Here is a 19285-nt window from a genome sequence, read left to right on the forward strand (position 1 = left end):
GATGGTCACCTACAGACCACCAATGCACAATCTTTGAAAAAACTTGTTTTCAGTAGTTTTCATCCACTGGATGTAATATTTTATCACATAAGCCCTTCTCTTATCTCAGATAGCAAGTGGGACTGCAAAGGCAGGATGCTGGAATGACCACCAGCAGCATGGCCTTGGCGTAAATCCTGAATCAGTCAGAAAATGAGGAAGCAAAGGCTGAGGGTTTTCCCAGTCACTATCTGCCTGCACCAACATTGCAGTCCTATGGCACTGCGTTACACAGTAACATAGAGCTGTGTCCACAGCTCTCCTCCCTATTTCATTTAGCATTTCTCTAAAAGTAAGCTTCCCGTTTTGGAGCTTCACAGCCCTAGTTGACAGCGCATGGCTGAACAGCTTTCTGTGCTGTGCTTGGATGGCTCAAAGTTTATGGTCAAAAGGTACTCCAGGGCCTTTGTCACTGACCTCCACATAAAATTGTTTCACCAAATTACAGCTGTTATGTCTCCATGACCATTTGTTTGGCCACAGTATCTCCTATCAAGGACTCTACCACTGATCATTTTGACTCTCACCAAAGTCTTTTTGCCCATCTCTGACATAGCTTGCAGCACGTAGGGTTTTTTTTTTTTTTCATCTTTTTTTTTCCCCCCTTAACAAGTAGCTGTTAAGCTGTTATCAGAACACCTCTTCATATTTCTATAAGGCAAATTTTCTCCTGACTGTAAGTCTGTACTGTGGTTCTCTCATGGGTTCACCCTTATCAATTTTTTTCAGCTCTTTTTAAAAACATGAGAGTTTTGACATGTTCATCATCAGACCTTGGTAAGACTTACAAAAGCCCATATAGGGAGACATTTTTAAAATGTCCCTTTTAAAAATTCCCCCTAAAAATTGGGTTTGATACTAGTCTTAACCAAATCTGTTTTAGTAGGTATCTTACCAAATGAGTTCCCTCATACAACACACACACTGTGTTAAGAAATGTTGCTGACAGCAACATGCGGTCATAGAGAGAAACTGCCAGAACCTCTGCTGTTTGAGACCTCCGGCAATCCCACTAGAGTCTGTAGAATTATGAGCAGATTAGGAAGCAGTGAATTTGGCCTCTTCTTTCATCATAAAATGCAGTTTACCTTCCAGAAAGATGTGGTACATGAGGCTGATGACTGTAGATAAATAGGGCTGTAACAGCCCGTGGAGGTGAACAGTGCGGGGGTCAGTTAATGTTTGGAAAATATCACACCAGAGAGATTTCTGCAAACCCAGTTGGACTGATTTATCTGAGGAAGAAGTCCAACAGCGTCACAAAAGCAAGCGTGAGCTGTGTCCCCAGAGAGAGATGGAATCCCCTAACTCATACCAGACATGAGTGTTGATTTGCCCAAAGAAGGAGTCATCCATCAAACACTCGCTCTACCCCCACCAGATCCTGTATCAGGACCAAAATACGAATACAGCCAGACTAAAGCATGGACTAAGCCAGAAGCCACCTAGGATGGGCCAGAGGGGCAGGCAGCAATCAGCTGCAGCCTCCCACGTGCGGCGCAGACACTGAGGTCACCCACCACGGCCAGTTTGGCCAGCGTTGAGCAAGACACTTACATAACCTGTTTTCATTGCACAAGGAAACTAAAGTTACTGCAGAGAAGGCTTCAAGTAGCCCCATTTAGAGAGGGTTTCTGAAGCATGAAGTCCAGCTCACGGTGACACAGAGCCTTCCCTCTAAGCTAGATACTGGTGAACCCTGCAGTGCTATCAATAAGAGAGCAGCTCAGGGAGCAACGTGTTGTCTTTGCCCCTGCTCAAAGGGCTGATGCTGGACGAGAAGGAGATGCTGGCAGAGCAGAGCTCTGCAGGAGCTGTGCTGCGGGCGGTCTTTGCACGGAGGCTGCTTGGTGGATCATCTGTGTTGCATTATCTGGGCTCAGCCTGCTGAGATGGTTTAATGTGCCTGCTTCAGAGAGGGTGGCTGTATTGTCTCTGTCAAATACAACATTACTGTGGATGCAGGAAAAATGCTCCCTGTTTTTGTGTCTCACTAACAAATCCAGAGCATTCAGTCGAGCTCACTTGTAGCCCAGAGCCAAAAACCGTGCTCAGGCTGCAGCCTCTGTGCATGGCAGGATAAGCACAGGTGATAGTTCCCCAGCAAACACACAGAAAACGTAACCCTGGAGAGAGAGACCCTACATGTATCTTGAAAATAGAGTGCAATTGTTTTTATGGCAATGTCAAGTTGCTTTTTTTCAAATATCAGAATGATTTCCACAGCCCTAAATGTTTCCAATGATCAGTTATCCAGAGTGCTTCAGACATTACCCTGTCAGGAAATATGAATTAGCAAGAGATAAAAGATAATAAAAAAGGCTTCAAGTATGTTAACAGCAAAAGGAAAACTAGAGGGAATGTGGGCCCTTTACTAAGAGAGGGGGGGGTTCTGAAACGGGGGATGCTGAGAAGGCAGAGATACTGAACGCCTTTTTTACTTCTGTCTTCAGTGAAAAGGCTCTCCCGCAGGAATCCCACACCCTGGAGGTTAGTGAGATGGTCTGGGGAATGGGAGACTTCCCTTTAGTCAGGAAAGAGGACGTGCGTGAGCGCCTAGGCAGTACTAAGGTCCACAAGTCCATAGGACCTGATGGGGTGCATCCACGTGTGCTGAGGGAGCTGGCGGAGGTCAATGCCGAACCGCTCTCCATCATTTTTGAGAGGTCTTGGATAACAGGGGAGGTCCCTGAAGACTGGAGGATAGCCAATGTCACTGCAGTCTTCAAAAAGGGCAAGAAGGAAGATCCGGGTAATTATAGGCCTGTCAGCCTCACCTCTGTGAGGTGAGTTCTCCAGACAACTGGGAGAAAAGGAGGTTATCAGGAGTAGTCAGCATGGGTTCACCAAGGGGAGGTCGTGCTCGACCAACTTGGTGGCCTTCTATGATGCTGTCACATGCTGGGTGGATGGGGGAAGAGCGGTAGATGTAGTCTACCTTGATTTTAGAAAGGCATTTGATAATGTCTCCCACAACATCCTTATAACAAAGCTGAGGAAGTGTGGGATAGACGAGTGGACAGTGAGGTGGGTTGAGAACTGGCTGAGTGGCAGAGCGCAGAGGGTCGTCGTTGGCGGTGCAGAGTCTGGCTGGAGACCTGTAACCAGTGGTGTCCCCCAGGGGTCTGTGCTGGGTCCGGTCTTGTTCAACGTCTTCATCAGTGACCTTGACGAGGGGATAGTGGCCACCCTCAGCAAGTTTGCTGATGATACGAAGTTGGGAGGATTGGCTGACACGCCTGAAGGCTGAGCTGCCATTCAGCGAGACCTGGACAGGCTGGAGAGTTGGGTAGTAAGAAACCGGATGAGATTCAACAAAAGCAAGTGTAGGGTCTTACACCTAGGGAGGAATAATTGCATGCACCAATACAGGCTGGGGGATGAGCTGCTGGAGAGGAGCTCTGCAGAGAGGGACCTGGGCGTCCTGGTGGAGACGACAGGTTGGCCATGAGCCAGCAGTGTGCCCTCGTGGCCAAAAAGGCCAATGGCATTCTGGGGTGCATTAAGAAGAGCGTGTCCAGCAGGTCGAGGGAGGTGATCCTCCCCCTCCACTCTGCCCTGGTAAGGCCTCATCTGGAGTACTGTGTCCAGTTCTGGGCTCCCCAGTACAAAAAAGACAGGGATCTCTTGGAAAGAGTCCAGCGGAGGGCCACAAAGATGGTGAAGGGCCTGGAGCATCTCCCCTATGAAGAAAGGCTGAGTGAACTGGGTCTGTTTAGCCTTGAGAAAAGACGACTGAGAGGGGACCTGATCCAGGTTTATAAATATCTGAGGTGTGGCGGCCATAGCGGTGAGCCCAGTCTCTTTTCAGTGGTACGTGGAGACAGGACGAGGGGAAACGGACATCAGCTGCAGCATAGGAAGTTTCGCACGAATGTGCGTAAGAACTTCTTCACGGTGAGGGTGACGGAGCACTGGAACAGGCTGCCCAGGGAGGTTGTGGAGTCTCCTTCTCTGGAGATATTCAAGTCTCGCCTGGACGCCTACCTGTGCGACCTGGTGTAGGGAACCTGCTTTGGCAGGGGGGTTGGTCTCAATGATCTCTAGAGGTCCCTTCCAACCCTTACAATTCTGTGATTCTGTGAAGAGGAAAATTTAGCTAAAAATGCTGTTTGCAAGGGGATTATTTATGCTATATGTATTTCCTTAATCCTTAATGGCCCCCCCACACACTTATAAAGGAAAAAAACCCAAAGATTTGAAAATGACAAGAAACAATTAACGTTAAGGAGAGGCTCCATCCATTCCATTTGATTTTCAGGGGAAAATCAAAATTATAAATGACTTTGGCCATCCAGTGAGATTTGGAGCACCCACTGATACATTTGGAGCACCCACAGATAAATGTGCTCAGACATTAACAGATGAACCTACAGTAAGATGCCATTCATCAAAAGAGTGAAGTTTCCTTTTTCATTCTCCCCCCTTCCCCTTTTTTTTTTCTTTTCCAGAGCACAGATTGTTGTCTTCCTCCCTGCTTTTTAAATTGCTGTATCAGTATTTAATCTTCAGTACTCTAAATACTGTAATTTAATAACTGGAATGAGGTCAGCAATTTCAAGGTCATTTACACTCAGTACACATTCATGCTCTGAAAACAGCAGTGAAAAGGAAGTACAAGCCCTCACTCTCACCCCTTTTCCATCACAAATTACTTTCAATGGAAAAACACCCCTTCTCTTGAGCTCTGGGCTGTCCGTAGCCTCTTTGGGCAAATAGTGCCAGTCATGCACACCTACAGCAGTGCTTCCTGACGGCCAGACAGAGCCTCGTGTGAAGCAGACCCTTTGACCCCAGACCTTTAACCCCAACGGCACATACCTTTATCTCCCTTGGTGCACGTCCTGCCGTCCTCCCCCCGCGTGTAGCCTTCGTGGCACTCACACCTGTAGCTGCCCACGGTGTTGACACAGATCTGTGAGCACAGTGTCCCATTGCTGGCGGCACACTCATCAATGTCTGGAGAGGAGTGAGAATAGAAAGCGCCCTGAAGCCGGAGGTTTCAGACCTTGGGTAAATAATAATCTTCCTTTTAAAGTACCAGGAGATTTGGGGTTTAAATAAATGAGTGGCTGCAGCACTGCTGCTGCTTCAGGCTGGAGCTCTGTGCAGACCAACAATCATTAACACTCCTGCATTTTATCAGTGAGCACTGTGTGAGCGTTTTTTGCACCAGGAAGCTCACTAAGAGCTTCATCCTGACAACCTTGGCTCCCTGGCACGGCAAACTAAGCAGAACACAACTCCTTGTGTCAGCCACATGAGCACAGCTGCATGAGAACTGTGGAGAACCACAGGACAGTGAGAACTGTCCTGAACCAGATCCTTCCCATCTGAACGGAACCCCAAGGATTGGTTGTCCTAATCATGCATGGTTATAATGCTTTGGGGGTTACACCTAGAACCATGCCCCTCTTCTCAAATACTGCTCATAACCTGCAGGAGGAATTAAGAAAGGGAAAATTGCATCACCCTGATGCTTCAAAGCGGTTAAGTGTATATGGCTTTTTTTAGTTACTACCCACCCATAATTTCAGGAGGATTTAGATATCTTAGTCATGGGGACCAACACTTAGCAGAGTTAAAAGCCACATTTAATAAGCAACTGTAAAGAAAATAAAGAAGTTTTGAAATCTACACTGACTGCTAAAGAACCTGAAGAAGGAAAATACATCACGAACCAGAGAGAAGCACTCCTACCCACCCAGGCAATAGGGCTTCTCCCTGTTCCTGTGTCTCTCCCGATCGTAGCGGTACCCAGGATAGCAAGTGCACAGCACCCGTCCGAAGTTATCTGTGCACTGCTGTTCACAAGGAGCTTCAGCACACACATCATAGTCTAGGGAGAGAAATGCATAGTTAGGAGACAGTATTCCAGATGTGGCCTCACCAGGGCCACATCCCCCAACCTGCTGGCCACGCTCTTTTTAGTGCACCTCATGGCAACTGGGCTATTTATTAAAATGGGCTTTTAAGCAAGGGATACTTACCCAGTTTGCAGAATTTAAGAATTTTGAGGAATTTTACATTACCTAAAAGTTTTTTGCTGTTTTCTTCCACAGTCTTTAAGTGCTGATATAAGCATTTCACATGCAAAATACTGAGAAATACAATATGGAGAACTGCCCAATCCAGGCAGAAAATATACCACAAAGAAAAGTTAATTAAAATCACGCAGTAACTGTTCATACTCAGTTACAAACCTCCTAGCAAAGAACACACTGTTGCAAAACTATCATCACCCCTAATAACAGCCATGTGAAAATCAGGATACACTCAGTCACTAGCATGCTTTTCAGTGAGATCCCAGAAATCTGCCTGAGGTCCCACTTCAAAACCCCACGAGAAGGAAGGAACAGGAGGAGCATCCAGCCTCCATACCAGCTCAGGTCACCCTGCTGAAGGCCGGGTTTTATGACACAGCCATGCTCTGAGGTTATTTCAGAGGAGTATCGCCTTGCACGCAGTGATTCACAGTGCTTGTGGTTGATAACCCTGCAGCAACAGGGCACAAGCACAAGCATCCGACCTCTGCTCCAGGCATAACACACAACATCCAAACCTACGTGTTTCGACTGAGTTCCCAGCAATGCACTGTGTTTCCATATACACAGTATAAAATGATTAAAACCCCAACTCATTACTGACTCACGCTAATGACTAGCAGACATCTCTGCTAGTACGATGGTTTTTCCAAACAATTAAAATGAATTAATAGATGGAAAAGCAAGTGAAACCACATTTGCTGTATGGAGTATTCAGAACACATGCAAAGAACTGTGGGCAGAAGTGACTGTGTGCGTGGTTACAAAAGTGCTCCAAATGGGGCTTAATGGGCCATGGTGTGCCAGAACCAGTAGGGCACACCAGAGCTCCTTCAACTGAAAAATACTGTCCCAGTGCCAAGCATTTCCTCTCTGGTACTTGTTACCTTGTGAATAGCAGGCATCCTTTCTTTCCATTGCACTTCACAGTGGGTTGGCTTTAATGCCAACCGTGTCCATGGTGCTGTGGTTGGGGTGGAATGATGCAGATGCCTGAGTTTGGAAGGAAAACATGGCCACTGCCTTCAAACTTGGACAACCTTCTGGATAGATTGGGCTTTTTCAGTGACGCTGGGGTTGCAAAGTTTGGAACCAATAAACAGTCACAAATATAAAGAGCTAGAGGCAATTTTTCTGAGCATGGCTGCAATTTCATTTTTCCACATAGATGTGGTTGATTTCAATGATTGGCCTCTGTGCAGCAGTAAAGTTTCAGTGCTAGGTGCTGCATGGAGCTCATGACACTGCTGCAGGCTGCAGGCAAGGGATGGGGCTGGATGGTGCTGTAGCACATGAGAGCACGCCCTTGCTTAGCTGAGCATGAATGTGCCTTAGCCAGTTTCCCTCATAGATGCTGTATTTAGCCTGCTCCAAAATTTGGCCTGTTCGGTCTATTCAGGGCTGAGGAAGAATGATCTCTGTCCTCACTGTGCTTCCATGAATAAATGTACACAAACAAAATTAGGAAAAAAAAAAAAGAAAAAAAAGAAAAGCAACACAGCTGTAAGGGGCCACCTTCCACCCAAGGAGGATTAGCTACATGCAAGCCTTTCCTCAGATGTTCAAGTAACCCACGCTTAAGAAGCCCTCAGGGATGGTACACCCCACATTCCAGAGATGAAGTATCCTTGCAGAGGGTAAGATTTTTACTAATGCCTGTTCCAAATTCCTCTTAATGCCCATTATTTTTGTCTTCCTCTCTCTTGCCATGAAGAAGAGTTTGCTTTCTCCTTCGCAGCCTTTTCACGTAAATACTGGTATCACATCTTCCTTCAGACTTCTTTCATCTAGACTAAACAGGTCCCAGGTGGAATGACTCCCTTAGGAACAGTCCTCACTCTGAGGGCAAAATTGGACAAAAGGTGCACACCGCCTTTGCGTGCTGAGAAGTACTGAGAACACAGGATTCCTCACATATCTGCCCCTTGTTCACCAGCCCAGTCTCAGAAGGTTTGAGGACGAATCAAAGCCACTCAGCAAGGATCAGGCTATTTCAGACTTAAGGAAAACAAGAAGCACTGAAGGAAATAATGTCTCTATACATGTCTCAGTGAATTCAGGAATGACAATGCAACACAGAAGGTTGCAGTGAGGAAGTTTCTTAAGTAGCATTAGTGAGGAAAAAGCAGATCTTATGAGTATTTGTCTGCCATGGTATACTTTGCAGTGAATGAGTCTGAAGACAAGAAACTCAATTAACAAACCATTGGTAGGAAGTCTGCTCTCCAAGACGCTGTTTCAGGCTACAGCTCTACTTCAATGTCAGCAACACTGTGAGGCAGGACCTGCTTGGAGCTGTCAGTTTCTGAGTCAAAGCAGAGGAAAACTATTCTGGTAAAAGGGCAAAGAGCTCATTTTGGCCTGATTTGCTGGCCAAGTAGAGTGCAAATCAAACACGCAAAGGAAACTCCTCTGTTTCCCAATGGTCACGGCTCCCTGCTCTTGCAACTGAAACCTATTGAGTCCAAAGCCAACAAAATGCAGGACACAGCAGCATGAACTCACGTTCACTAAGCTGCACTGGTATCTACTGTTCCTCATGGATGGAAGTGGAAAAACAGGACAGAAACGAAAGATGGACATGGGCAACTCTTTGGAGAAAGAGTGTGTTCAGACAGCAGCTCCCTAAAAGAAAGGCTAGTGGGCAAGGGAAGGGTCTAGCCCTCTTCCGACCCTCCTCTCTGCAGCCACTGCTAAACCACAGAGAAGGTGAGGCTGGAACTATTTCTCTGAGCTTTAGCTTGCCAGCACTGGATTAAAAAGTGCAGATGTGCTCTAATAAGCTCACATCTGCAATGTATTTATGTGCCTGTCTCAAGATACGCATTTCATGCAGCTCCTCCTCCAAGACTATGCCAAAACAATGTGCAAAGAGCCAAGTGATGTATTATAACAGAGTAAATGAAAGAACTGCTTCTCTGAATCATGTTTCTCATCCCTACATCAAAAGCCCAGATTGTCTTGGATATTACAGCAGCTGCTGTGGGCTGTGGAGTTCAAGGCAAAATATCTATTGAGCTGAAAAGGGTGTGAAGAGACAGAGGGATGGCAGCCACAGCCAGTGGAGAAATTCAATGAACGGCAAAAACTTAGGTTACTGAGATCCAGTTAATAGGCAGGATTAAGTAAAGTCAGTGGGTACACAACAATGCTGCTTTCATAATCACCTGAAAACTCAAGAGATGAAAATTAGAACCCTCCTATAATTTATTGCTATGGCTCTCATTATATTTTCGTTCCCATTACTTCTTCTGCTGTATCCATTATATTTAGTGAAAATAACAGCATATAAAAGTGCTACAATTGATAGGAAAGCAGAGGCCAGGCTGCAGAGCCCTGGCTTTCTTCCACCCTGAAAGGATTCAGGGCTTCTTCCTCCTACGCACAGACAGGGTTGAACAAACCCAGCACAACTGTCTTCTCCAAGTGTCTCACACTGAAGCCATCATTTCACATTGCACACCCTGAGACAAAACTCTGCAAAACCGCAGAACAAGGATGCCCTTGTGAGCACCGACGATGCCCAAACCCATTCCTCCTCATGGAAGCAGGAAATGTACAATTCCTATTTTTAGAATACGGCATTTAATATCTCACTTTTTTGTACAAAGTCCATGAGTGTTTCCAGCCCACAGCAAAGGTACGAAGGAAAAAAACAAAGAAGAGACAGGACTGGAATTTGGTTTATGATCCCTGTTGGCTGGAGACTGAAATCCAAAATACAGCTGATATCAACAGCTGATATTTACAGCGATAATCTGTCACTTTTCTTTTTGAAACATCACCATCTCAAGCTGAGACAACGCCGTCCACTTGACCTGTTTTTTTTGAGGAAATGAGTTTTAATGTATTGTTGTCTCTGACCATTTGCTTCTGCATGGCCACTCCTCCTCTCTTATAACTTCTGAGACAATTTCACTCAAGATGGGCAAAGTGTGAGGACTGATGGCTCTTGAGGCTGGGCCGACCAGCAGACGCCTCCGCCACGGTTAAGGCAGGCAGACCTCAGCCTTTCTCTTACAAGAGATGTGCAATCAACCACTTCTGAGCACTGGATCACAGTACTCACTTTCAAAGCCTCTGGGCAGCCTGTCAGGAGGGACAGATTTCCTTTTCACTGTGAATTTAACCACCCTAGGTAATTCTCAGTCCCTGTGCCCCCAGCCAGAAGAGGTGGTGAAAAAGTGGTATTGTATGGCGATGCTTTCCCCTTGCTGCCTCCAGGAGACAGGTCACAAAAGCAGGACTGACTCACCTGGTCACTCCATGCATTTCCAAGTCAAATCTCCTCTGCTAGACCACAGGGGGAGCATGAGCTCCTGGATGCACAGACTGCTCCTGCATGCACGGCCAAGAGCAGCATGTGGCTCCGTGTTTGCACCAGGTCCTGTTACAAGATCTGTGCGGCCACACGTACTCAGGGAGGATTAAGGCTTGGCACGCTGAACAAAATTTTGGAAGACGCTGATTTTTTTATTTTCACGACAATTTCTTGGAAATGGTTCCCATGTATGTGGTACAGCCCAGGCTGTGGGCTGTATCAGGATGCTCTCCCAGACGGCAGAGCAGAGAATAGAGCACACAGGGAAAGACAAATGCATAGGGACAGGAAAGATAAGAACAGCAAAACCACATACCTTCAGGGATGCACTGTCCAAGAACAAACTTATAACCCTTACAGCATTTTTTCCTGAAAAATAATAAAACAAAATAATGAATAAATAAACATATTCTCTAAAGGTTGGTGCCTCTTTTAAAAATAGTGACAGATAAGTTATGGTTACAGATGCAATGAACCAAACCAGCAGAGGATCCTGAACTTTTCTCAGTATTAAGGAACACAAGGTGGAAAGCCATCACTCAATCCACAGTATCCATGTTGCTCTGCTTGGAGATCTGGAGAGGATCACAGACATCTGAAAATCTTGCTTTTCTGTGTTGAAAGGACACAGCACACCTCAGTGCTGTCCTCACACACAAGCCAGGTTGTAATTTTCTTGATATGTTGAAGGGTGTTTTCAAACATCTGTCATTACAATGTAAACTTGCAGAAAAGGGTAAGGCTCAGCTTGGAGTTCAAACAAGATAAATGTTATCAGTCATTTCTCATCTTTTAATAAAACTGGAAGGTGATAAGTGAAATATATTGAATATTTCATTTGCAGTGAAAAAGTGCATCTTATACAGGCAGGGGGTCAAAACTACAGTGAAGATTCAATAGCGTCAGATCCTTTTATGTGCCTATGGTATGAACAAAGCCTAAACGATGAGAAATTAAATGAATATTTTTTACACCAAGCTGTGATGTCCTGTAAGTGTTCAGTCATATCAGCCTGTTTTCTTTCTAGGCAGCACACTAGAGCAGGATATTGTTGCCTCTTATCACCCCAAGAGCTGCTGGTTCAGAGGCTCAGTGACCTTCCAAGGGCCCCAAGTGGTGATGTCTGGGACTTGCCAGAGAAGCAAGCTACCATTCAGTGTGCTATTCAGTACAGTCAATGTGAGGGTCTGGAGGAAAAAAAGCCCACATATTTTACAAATTCACAATTTTTTATGCTTGCGGATCTGCTGAAATATCTGAAAGCATCCATTTGCTCTTATCCTTTCACTCAACAACTGACGTCAAAGAGTGCTAAAGCCACAGCAGTCAATGACATAACGCTCCCCACGACAATCTGCAGCCATCACAAATCATCATTATGTTGAATATAAATCAACTGTCAGTTGCAACTGACCACTTAAAACAAACAACGTGCTACTCCAAACTATGTAAAAACAAACTTTGGCTCCATATTTTATCCGCTTCCAAAGATTAGCTGGAATATAAATTATGCTTAATGAAGGTTGAACATCTGAAGAGGAAGCCTCGCTTTGTTATGCAAACAGTGGTCCCTCATTAGACTTTTCTCCAAACACTGCTGTGAAGCTTTATCTGCAAGACAAACAAATGCAGGAGGAATGGGTTCAAAGGTGCACTGGGGAGGCTGTTCATACACCATGAGCCACCAATGGCTTTCCAAGTGCACATTCGTCTCCTCCTGCCTGCAGAAAGAGGGGAGGCTGATAAAGAGAGGGCTGGGAGATGGGAGAGAAGGGCCATGAGATTCCGGGCTGTGGGTTGTGGCAGCCAGAACAAAAGAAATGGGAGCAGCAGCTGACTCCATTTCTTCCCTTCTCCCTGGGAATTCCCACCTACTTTCCAGGCTTAGGCCCCTGAAAAGCCTTAGTGTGTCTTGGGCACAATATGCAGAGCTCAGCACACGGCCTGCTCCTGAGGAGCTCTCGTGTCTGGGCACCTTGCTGGAACTGGCCCTCTCCTCTCAAATCACCCAGCTTTTGGTTTTCCTAAATTGCTAAATTGATAACCGATAAGGAGATCTGGAAATATTTTCTCCAAACACCTGATTCTTTTTTCCACACAACGAAAGCTTTAAATCAAACCAAAAGAAGTGGTACAGAGGACGGATGCCCTGTTGTCAGGCTTATGCTCCAGAAAACAATTCCCCATCACACTCAGTTCCTAGCTCAGGATTATGGATCTCTTTGAGCACAGCCTGTGCTCAGCAGCAAGCTTCAGCATGATTTTGCCAAGGAAACTGCTACTTTAGGGTTAACGCACAGGAAATACAATACACCAATACCCATTTCCCTGAACATGACATCGCAACCTTGGGATTCCTGCATACTTTCCACATTCCTGAGGTGAAATCTGTCAAAATGATAGACACGTGAGCTGATCATTAGCAAAGGCATTTTAATAGCAATACTCATTTTCAGACATCCAGCTGCAGGTTGACATGTCTAATCAAAGTTGCACAGCAGCGATCTCATTACACAGACTGAGAGGGAAGAGAGGGTCCCCACTGATAATTTTAGCTACTGAATAACTTTCAGGTTAGCAGTTGCTACGCAGCCGTGCTTGTGAGCACGCAGCAAACACCAACACATACACAGCTGGGCAAGAAGATCAGTCTCTGAAATATGGAACCACGGGGAAATTAAGTTGTTTCATTAACATTAAGGCTTGTTTCTGAAAGGAGGGACTCTTGGGAGTTTTTGTTTTTGTTACAGCTTTTAAAGGGGAGCTTCAGCAGTTGGATGGAAGAGAGTGGCCCTACAGGTTTTGATTTAGGGTCAAGTGTCTTAGACCAATAAATCTGAGAGGTTATAACTATGTTGAGCTTTCCACTTGTCCCCCCTATGTTCAACACTCCGATGCACTGGCACAGCCCCCAGCTCCACGTAGCTGCTCGATAGCATCACCCCAGAGAGGCAGGACGAAAGGCAAAATGCAAGGAATGTGCCTTGATTAAGACACTGCTTTATTAAGTTAGCTTATCTGGGTGCTATCAGCACTAACTCATGCAGTGCAGACTGGGACCCCTTCCCATAATTGTTCCCACCTGGGGCAGGGCTGCCACCACCCGCAGCCCAGCTCTTGGTCTGTGCTGGGACACTGGTGGCGGTGCCACAGAGACTGGGGAATGCTAAGCCAGGAAAACACAGCTGTCGGAGACAGAGAGAAGGGTTCGGGTGCTGTCACAGCTGGAATATATTACAAGTGCAAATAATGGCAGGATAGCAATTGAAGGAATTGAGAATTAATCTGTATCTGTTGGCAGTAGAGTGGCAGTGACTACAAAGCTTGACTTCAGCAAAAGAGGCTGAAAAAAAAAAGGTGGGAGAAATATGGAGAGAAAGGTAGGGATGGGAAAACCCAAAGCTTTATACAATTTTATTTATTTATTTATTATTTCAAATGAAAATAACACGTCAAGGAAGTTCTTGCTAAATATATCAAAAGTAGAAATGGAAGAGCCCACTTCAGGAAATATTTGTCTAATAGGAATGAAGGAGACACAGAAATCCCCATGGCGAGTCAGAAAGTGAGTTCCCAGTGTAAAATATTATCTTTGTCATATTCTAACCACAAATGCAATCAAGCAGCCAGTGCAAAAGACTCTCCCATCTTTGTATCTTATATGGTGGAACTGTGTCAAAATAGCAAACTAAAAGCAAGAAAGCCTGCACCACGCCAACAAGGGGCTCAAGACTTCATTAAAAGAGTGAAACCTGAAAGTGTTCAACACCCAACTGCCAGAACTCTGAGAACATCATCTGTTGTCAGCTCCATTTGGCAGGGATGGCTCCAAGGACAAGCCAGCATTTTCACGGAAAGCCAATACTCCTCTCGATAAATGTATTTAATGAAAAAACACATTTCTTATTGGGAAAAGGTAGACTTTTTTTTTTTTAACAAGGCTTTTTTGGGCAATGCCGTAACACAAAGATTTAGCAGGACTAGGGCTGTATGTTGAAGATGTGAGTTTGCAAAGGCCATGGCACGGCTGCATTTAATTGCAGTACGTGGACTTTGCTGGAGCGGCTCCTTGTTGGGCCTGCTTGGTGTTTCTCTTCGATCATCCTGACTTGCAGAAATACAGAATGCAGCAAAAATGCAAATAGAAAATACAAAAACTAACTTTCAAAAGATAATTAGCTTTGTAAGCAAGTCAACAAGGTATCTTAAAAAAACACCTATCCCCCTCCCACTCCTTTTTTCCCTCTGTATGCTATACAGAATTTAAATGTGAGCCTGGTCTGTCTGCCAAAACACATACAGACAAAACCCATCTGCAGTGTGGGTGCATTAAGGCAGAAGCTCAGTAGCTGCATGTAGTTTTGCCATAATTCACACAGAGAGTAGATTTATGGCAAGATGGTGTAAAACTGAAGCAACGCGCTTTGATTTTGTTTGCCTTTCTGTGGGATACATACCAAAATCTTGAGTAAGAGAGGGTAGCCTTCCTGCAGACACTCACTCAGCATACACTTTGCCACGATTTCCAGACTTAGCCCTTTTTCATAGTTTTGTAAAGAGATGATTTATGTCCACCCTGGGTGCAAGGCAAGGTCTAACGCCAGCCTTAACCCCTGTGGTGAACAGCACAGGGCACACTAGGAGGTGCAGTATCGTCTGCGAGCACAGTAGGCATGTATGTGCTGCTCTGTTTCTCTTAATGAAGTGAATACAGCAGTATCCACTCGGCAGCCACACAGACCCACCTTCATCACCAAAGCTGACCTCTGGGAGCAAATCACTGCAGGCATGTATGTGGTTTTTCTGAAGGTCAGATTTTGGGTAATTGCAAGAATCTCTCACCAGCTCCCACAGTCCAATAATTTTAATCATATATTGCTGTTCTCTTCTTCTTAAAAAGAAAAAAATCAACCCCACAATCCTGCTATCTGCTTTTTGCTCAGCGCTCATTATAAAAACAGATACAAGAACTGGGGTTCCATTCTACTTGTTGTTAATGGGCAATCTTTGATAAGATTCACAATTCCTGGGCTCCTCTGTTGTGAACATGAGCCAGGGACCAGATCCTCTTCTGGCAAACACCTCTGCTGAATTACTCTGGGGGCCTGTGTCAGGTCCTGCCTGGGGCCGCTCTGGTTGATGCTCTCAGACGTGACCTCTGGCTGCTCCTTATTGTAATGTATTGTTTATGGACTCCTCTTGCAGCTGCTCCAAGTGCTGATGTATGTCATCTTTTTTATGGTCAAGGGGAGTTTTTATGGAGAAGAAATGGCGGTTCCTTTTTCTCAGAAGAGACCTTCCATATAGATGGCATGATCTGTGGCCTCTGCAGAGCACACTGTTTGTGAATGCGTGAAGCACATTTCCCTGTGAAGCAGTGAAAAACGCCTTGAAGGGGTGCAAGGAATGCTCCACCCTGCATGGCTACTGGTGGGGCTCAGAGAGCTGCACACAACTGGGGAATGCACACAAAGAAAAACAACAGAGTTTAGGGGAAAGGTGGCCATCAGTCCCCAGAGGTCATCCCATTTGGATTACTTCAGGAGTTTTTGGTGCAGGGTAAGGTTTTGGTTGATTTGGTTTGTAGAATCACAGAACATCCTGAGTTGGAGGGGTCCCACGAGGATGATTGAGCCCAATTTCGGGCTCCAAACCCAATGTCTGCAAGCATTGTCCCGATGCTCTGTGAGCTCCAGCAACTCAGTGCCGTGCTGCCCTGGGCAGGCTATTCCATGCCCACCGCTCTCTGGGGAACAGCCTTTTCATAACCCCCCACCTCCCAGCACACCTCCATGCCGTTCCCTTGGGCCCTGTTTCTGCCACCAGTGACCTCAAAAGGCCATTACCCCTGTGAACACTGGAAAAGACATTTCTTTTACATTTTACATTGACGGGAACATCCTCCTCAACATCACACGCTGATTCCCTCAGCACTGAGCTGTACTATCCTCCAATTTTTCTCTAGGATTTTGATTTTTTTTTTTCTTTTCTTAATACAAAGGAATGCTCATGTGGTTTATTGTTAGACAGCATGTCAAAAATAATAGAATGATTAATAATAAAAGACTTGTGACGGAACTCATCTGTTTGGACTCAGCTTAATACACATGCTGTCAGCTTTGTCTTGCACTCTTTTCTAACAAATTTATTTTATATTTTGGCGTTGACCCAAGAAAATGATTTTGTTTAGTTTCAGGGATGAAACTGGAATGGATATTGCAGAATCAAATCAACATTTGACAGGTGTGAAATTTCAGGAGAAGAAAAAAAAAGAATTTAGTGCAAAGATGGCACATTCTGCATGTGCTGCATAGTCTGATGAACTGAAAGAGTAAATAATGCAGTAGTCTAATGAGCTGGAAGAGTATAACACATCCTCACAAAGACATTTTATTTTCTGCTCAGCTTATTGTAGGGAACCTGCTTCAGCAGGGGTTGGACCAGATGATCAGTCTGATGGATCAGATGAAGTGCCTTCCAACCTCTGCGATTCTGTGTTCTATGGTTTTCATTTGTTAAAACAAGCATTCTTCTACATCTCAGTTAAAGTAATCTAAAATAAAGCCTGTGTTTTAGAATAACTCACTGCTCTGAGATTTAAAGCCAAAAAAGTGAGCAAATGGCATGTTTTTGGTCCACCTCTGACTTTGAATTGGAAGACTGTTTGCCAAATTTCCTTCTAGCCCCACAAACAGCAACCCCTGAAGACGGCTCATGCTCAACAATGGATGGACACAAAGGTGGGTACAGGATGGTTGGACTAGATAATCTTAGTGGTCTTTTCCAACCTTAACACTTCTATGGTTCTACGATCATAGCATATCTATCTTACTCCTTGGATTCTTAACCTCCCACAGCTTTCATGTTGTGGCTCCAATTCCTGACCAAATAGCCCTAAGAGAGAGATGCAAAGCAATAATTTCCTTCAGAAGGGAGGCAAAGGCAGCACCGTGCTGCAGGAGCTGTGCTGGCTGGCGGCAGGGCTCGTGCTCAGTTGCTGGAGTCAAACAGCAATAAATTGCTGGCAAGCTCTCAGATTGAATGCAGTCCAATCCAGTCCTGTTTATATGGTATCTATCACCAACACGATCATGAAAATGCTGCATAAGCAATGTCTAATAAATGTGTTTTGATAAACAGTGGAAGGCAAGCGCATTCTATGCAAGCATGCATAGAAAAGCTCATCATAGAAACTAATGCATAGATGTAGGTTTCTAAAACTAGTTCTCCGAACAGGACTCAGGCGAGCTAGTAACTTGGTTTGTGTTCACTCAGGGGAGCTGCTGTGTAAGGATCTGATCCTGATTCTGCAGACGTCACTTTGCCATGAACACACACCAGGTGGGAGACAGGCTCATACACCAAGACTGAGGATTATGCTTAGGCACGCGCTCAGCCCGGAGGGTGGGCTACAATTGCACTTTTATGAAGAACAGTTGTGGATAATCACTTGTGGCATAAACTTACCCAATTCTGTCTGACATTCGTCACTACAGACAGCTGCAAGCCTCTTTCTGGTTTGGGTGGGTTCGAGATTTGACTGAAGTCTGCTTCCCCCATAGATATGTCAGCCTCCTATCCCCACAGGCATGCACAGATGTAACTCCAGCTTTTCATGTGAAATTTTAAAAATACGTATCTCAGAAACAATTTTCAAGCATAAAGGGAAAATCTGTGGTGTTTTTGAAATTCAGCTCTGGGAAGAAAGCAAATAATCCCAGCTTGTGATTTTAATAGACCAGGTCTGCACACAGTCAGACACAAAGACATCAGCTTTTAGGAAAGTCAAATATCATGGAAAATAATTTAAGAAAGATGCAGTTGTTTTTTACACTGGTTACCCATGTTGAGATGACATCAACACAGTGTGAGTGTCACGATGACCACTAGGTATGCATGCTCTACCTCATGCTGAAAGGACAGAAAAGGCTTAAATAGGATGCCTGGGAAATTCTTTACAGAGAGAGTGGTGAGGTACTGGAATAGCTGCTCAGAGAGGCTGTGGATGCTCCACAAGGCCAGGTTGGATGGGGCCCTGTGTAGCCTGGTCTACTATTAAATGTGGAGGTTGGTAGCCCTGCATGTGGCGGGGGAGTTGGAACTTGGTGATCCTTGGGGTCCCTTCCAATCCAAGCCATTCAATTATCCTATAATCCTAGGACAGCTTTCACCATGCAGATACAGAGTATGGTGCCATCTTATCACAGATTAATGGGGAAAACACAGGCATGAAGGGTCACTACAGCAAGATCTCTTGTTTTTGTGATCTCCAGCATGGACAATGCAATTTCAACAAGATCGCATCGCACAGGCTTTCCCCTGTTGTGCACTGTTTGCTTCTTCAAAGTGTGGAGGAGAACTAAACCCAACATTCCATTGAGTGCTCTGATCTTTCCCACCTGGTGATGAAAGCAAAATCAAACACTACCTTGCATACTCTGAAATCTCACAGGTAAATTTTCTCCAGTTAGACTTCTGAGATGTACTCAACCCTGTCTCTGTTTTTCTCTGCCCTCCTCAGTGCCTGAAAGTTAATGAGCGATATACTTTCACTTCTCTGCTTTCATCAAAGCCAAAAAGCTGACGAATCAAATGGCTGCAATCCAAAACTCTGCTTCCCCTCGACAATCAACACTTTTTAAAAAGGAAATCACAGCAATTAGCTTCAACCTTGCTGTTTCAATGCAAGTAAAAGGTTGCAAGTCATTTCCTGGACACTCTCTATGCCATCTAACAACAAGGGTTATTAAAGGTCTCTTGTTTTCAAAGACTGAAGAAGAATAGCCATCTGATTTTATACTCCATGAATCACATAAGGGTGCTTAACAACCACTTATGGAAAAGGGTTTTTATCCTTCCAATACTAGCTTAGAGTCACGAA

At 45.0% G+C, this 19285-nt stretch overlaps 1 protein-coding gene across 1 annotated transcript in view; it reads right to left on the bottom strand.

Annotated features, from left to right (window-relative positions):
• CCBE1 (collagen and calcium binding EGF domains 1) overlaps positions 1 to 19285 on the bottom strand; it is a 90202-nt gene that overhangs the window by 14241 nt on the left and 56676 nt on the right. The window contains exons 3-5 of the mRNA XM_085212604.1: positions 10721 to 10773; positions 5744 to 5878; positions 4861 to 4998 (exon numbers count right to left, since the gene is read on the bottom strand). Coding sequence (XP_085068730.1) covers positions 4861 to 4998; positions 5744 to 5878; positions 10721 to 10773 — 326 coding nt within the window. The remainder of the gene's footprint in view (positions 1 to 4860; positions 4999 to 5743; positions 5879 to 10720; positions 10774 to 19285) is intronic.

This window comes from Meleagris gallopavo, chromosome Z, assembly GCF_905368555.1.
Source record: "Meleagris gallopavo chromosome Z, MGAL_WU_HG_1.1, whole genome shotgun sequence".
NCBI lineage: Eukaryota > Metazoa > Chordata > Aves > Galliformes > Phasianidae > Meleagris > Meleagris gallopavo.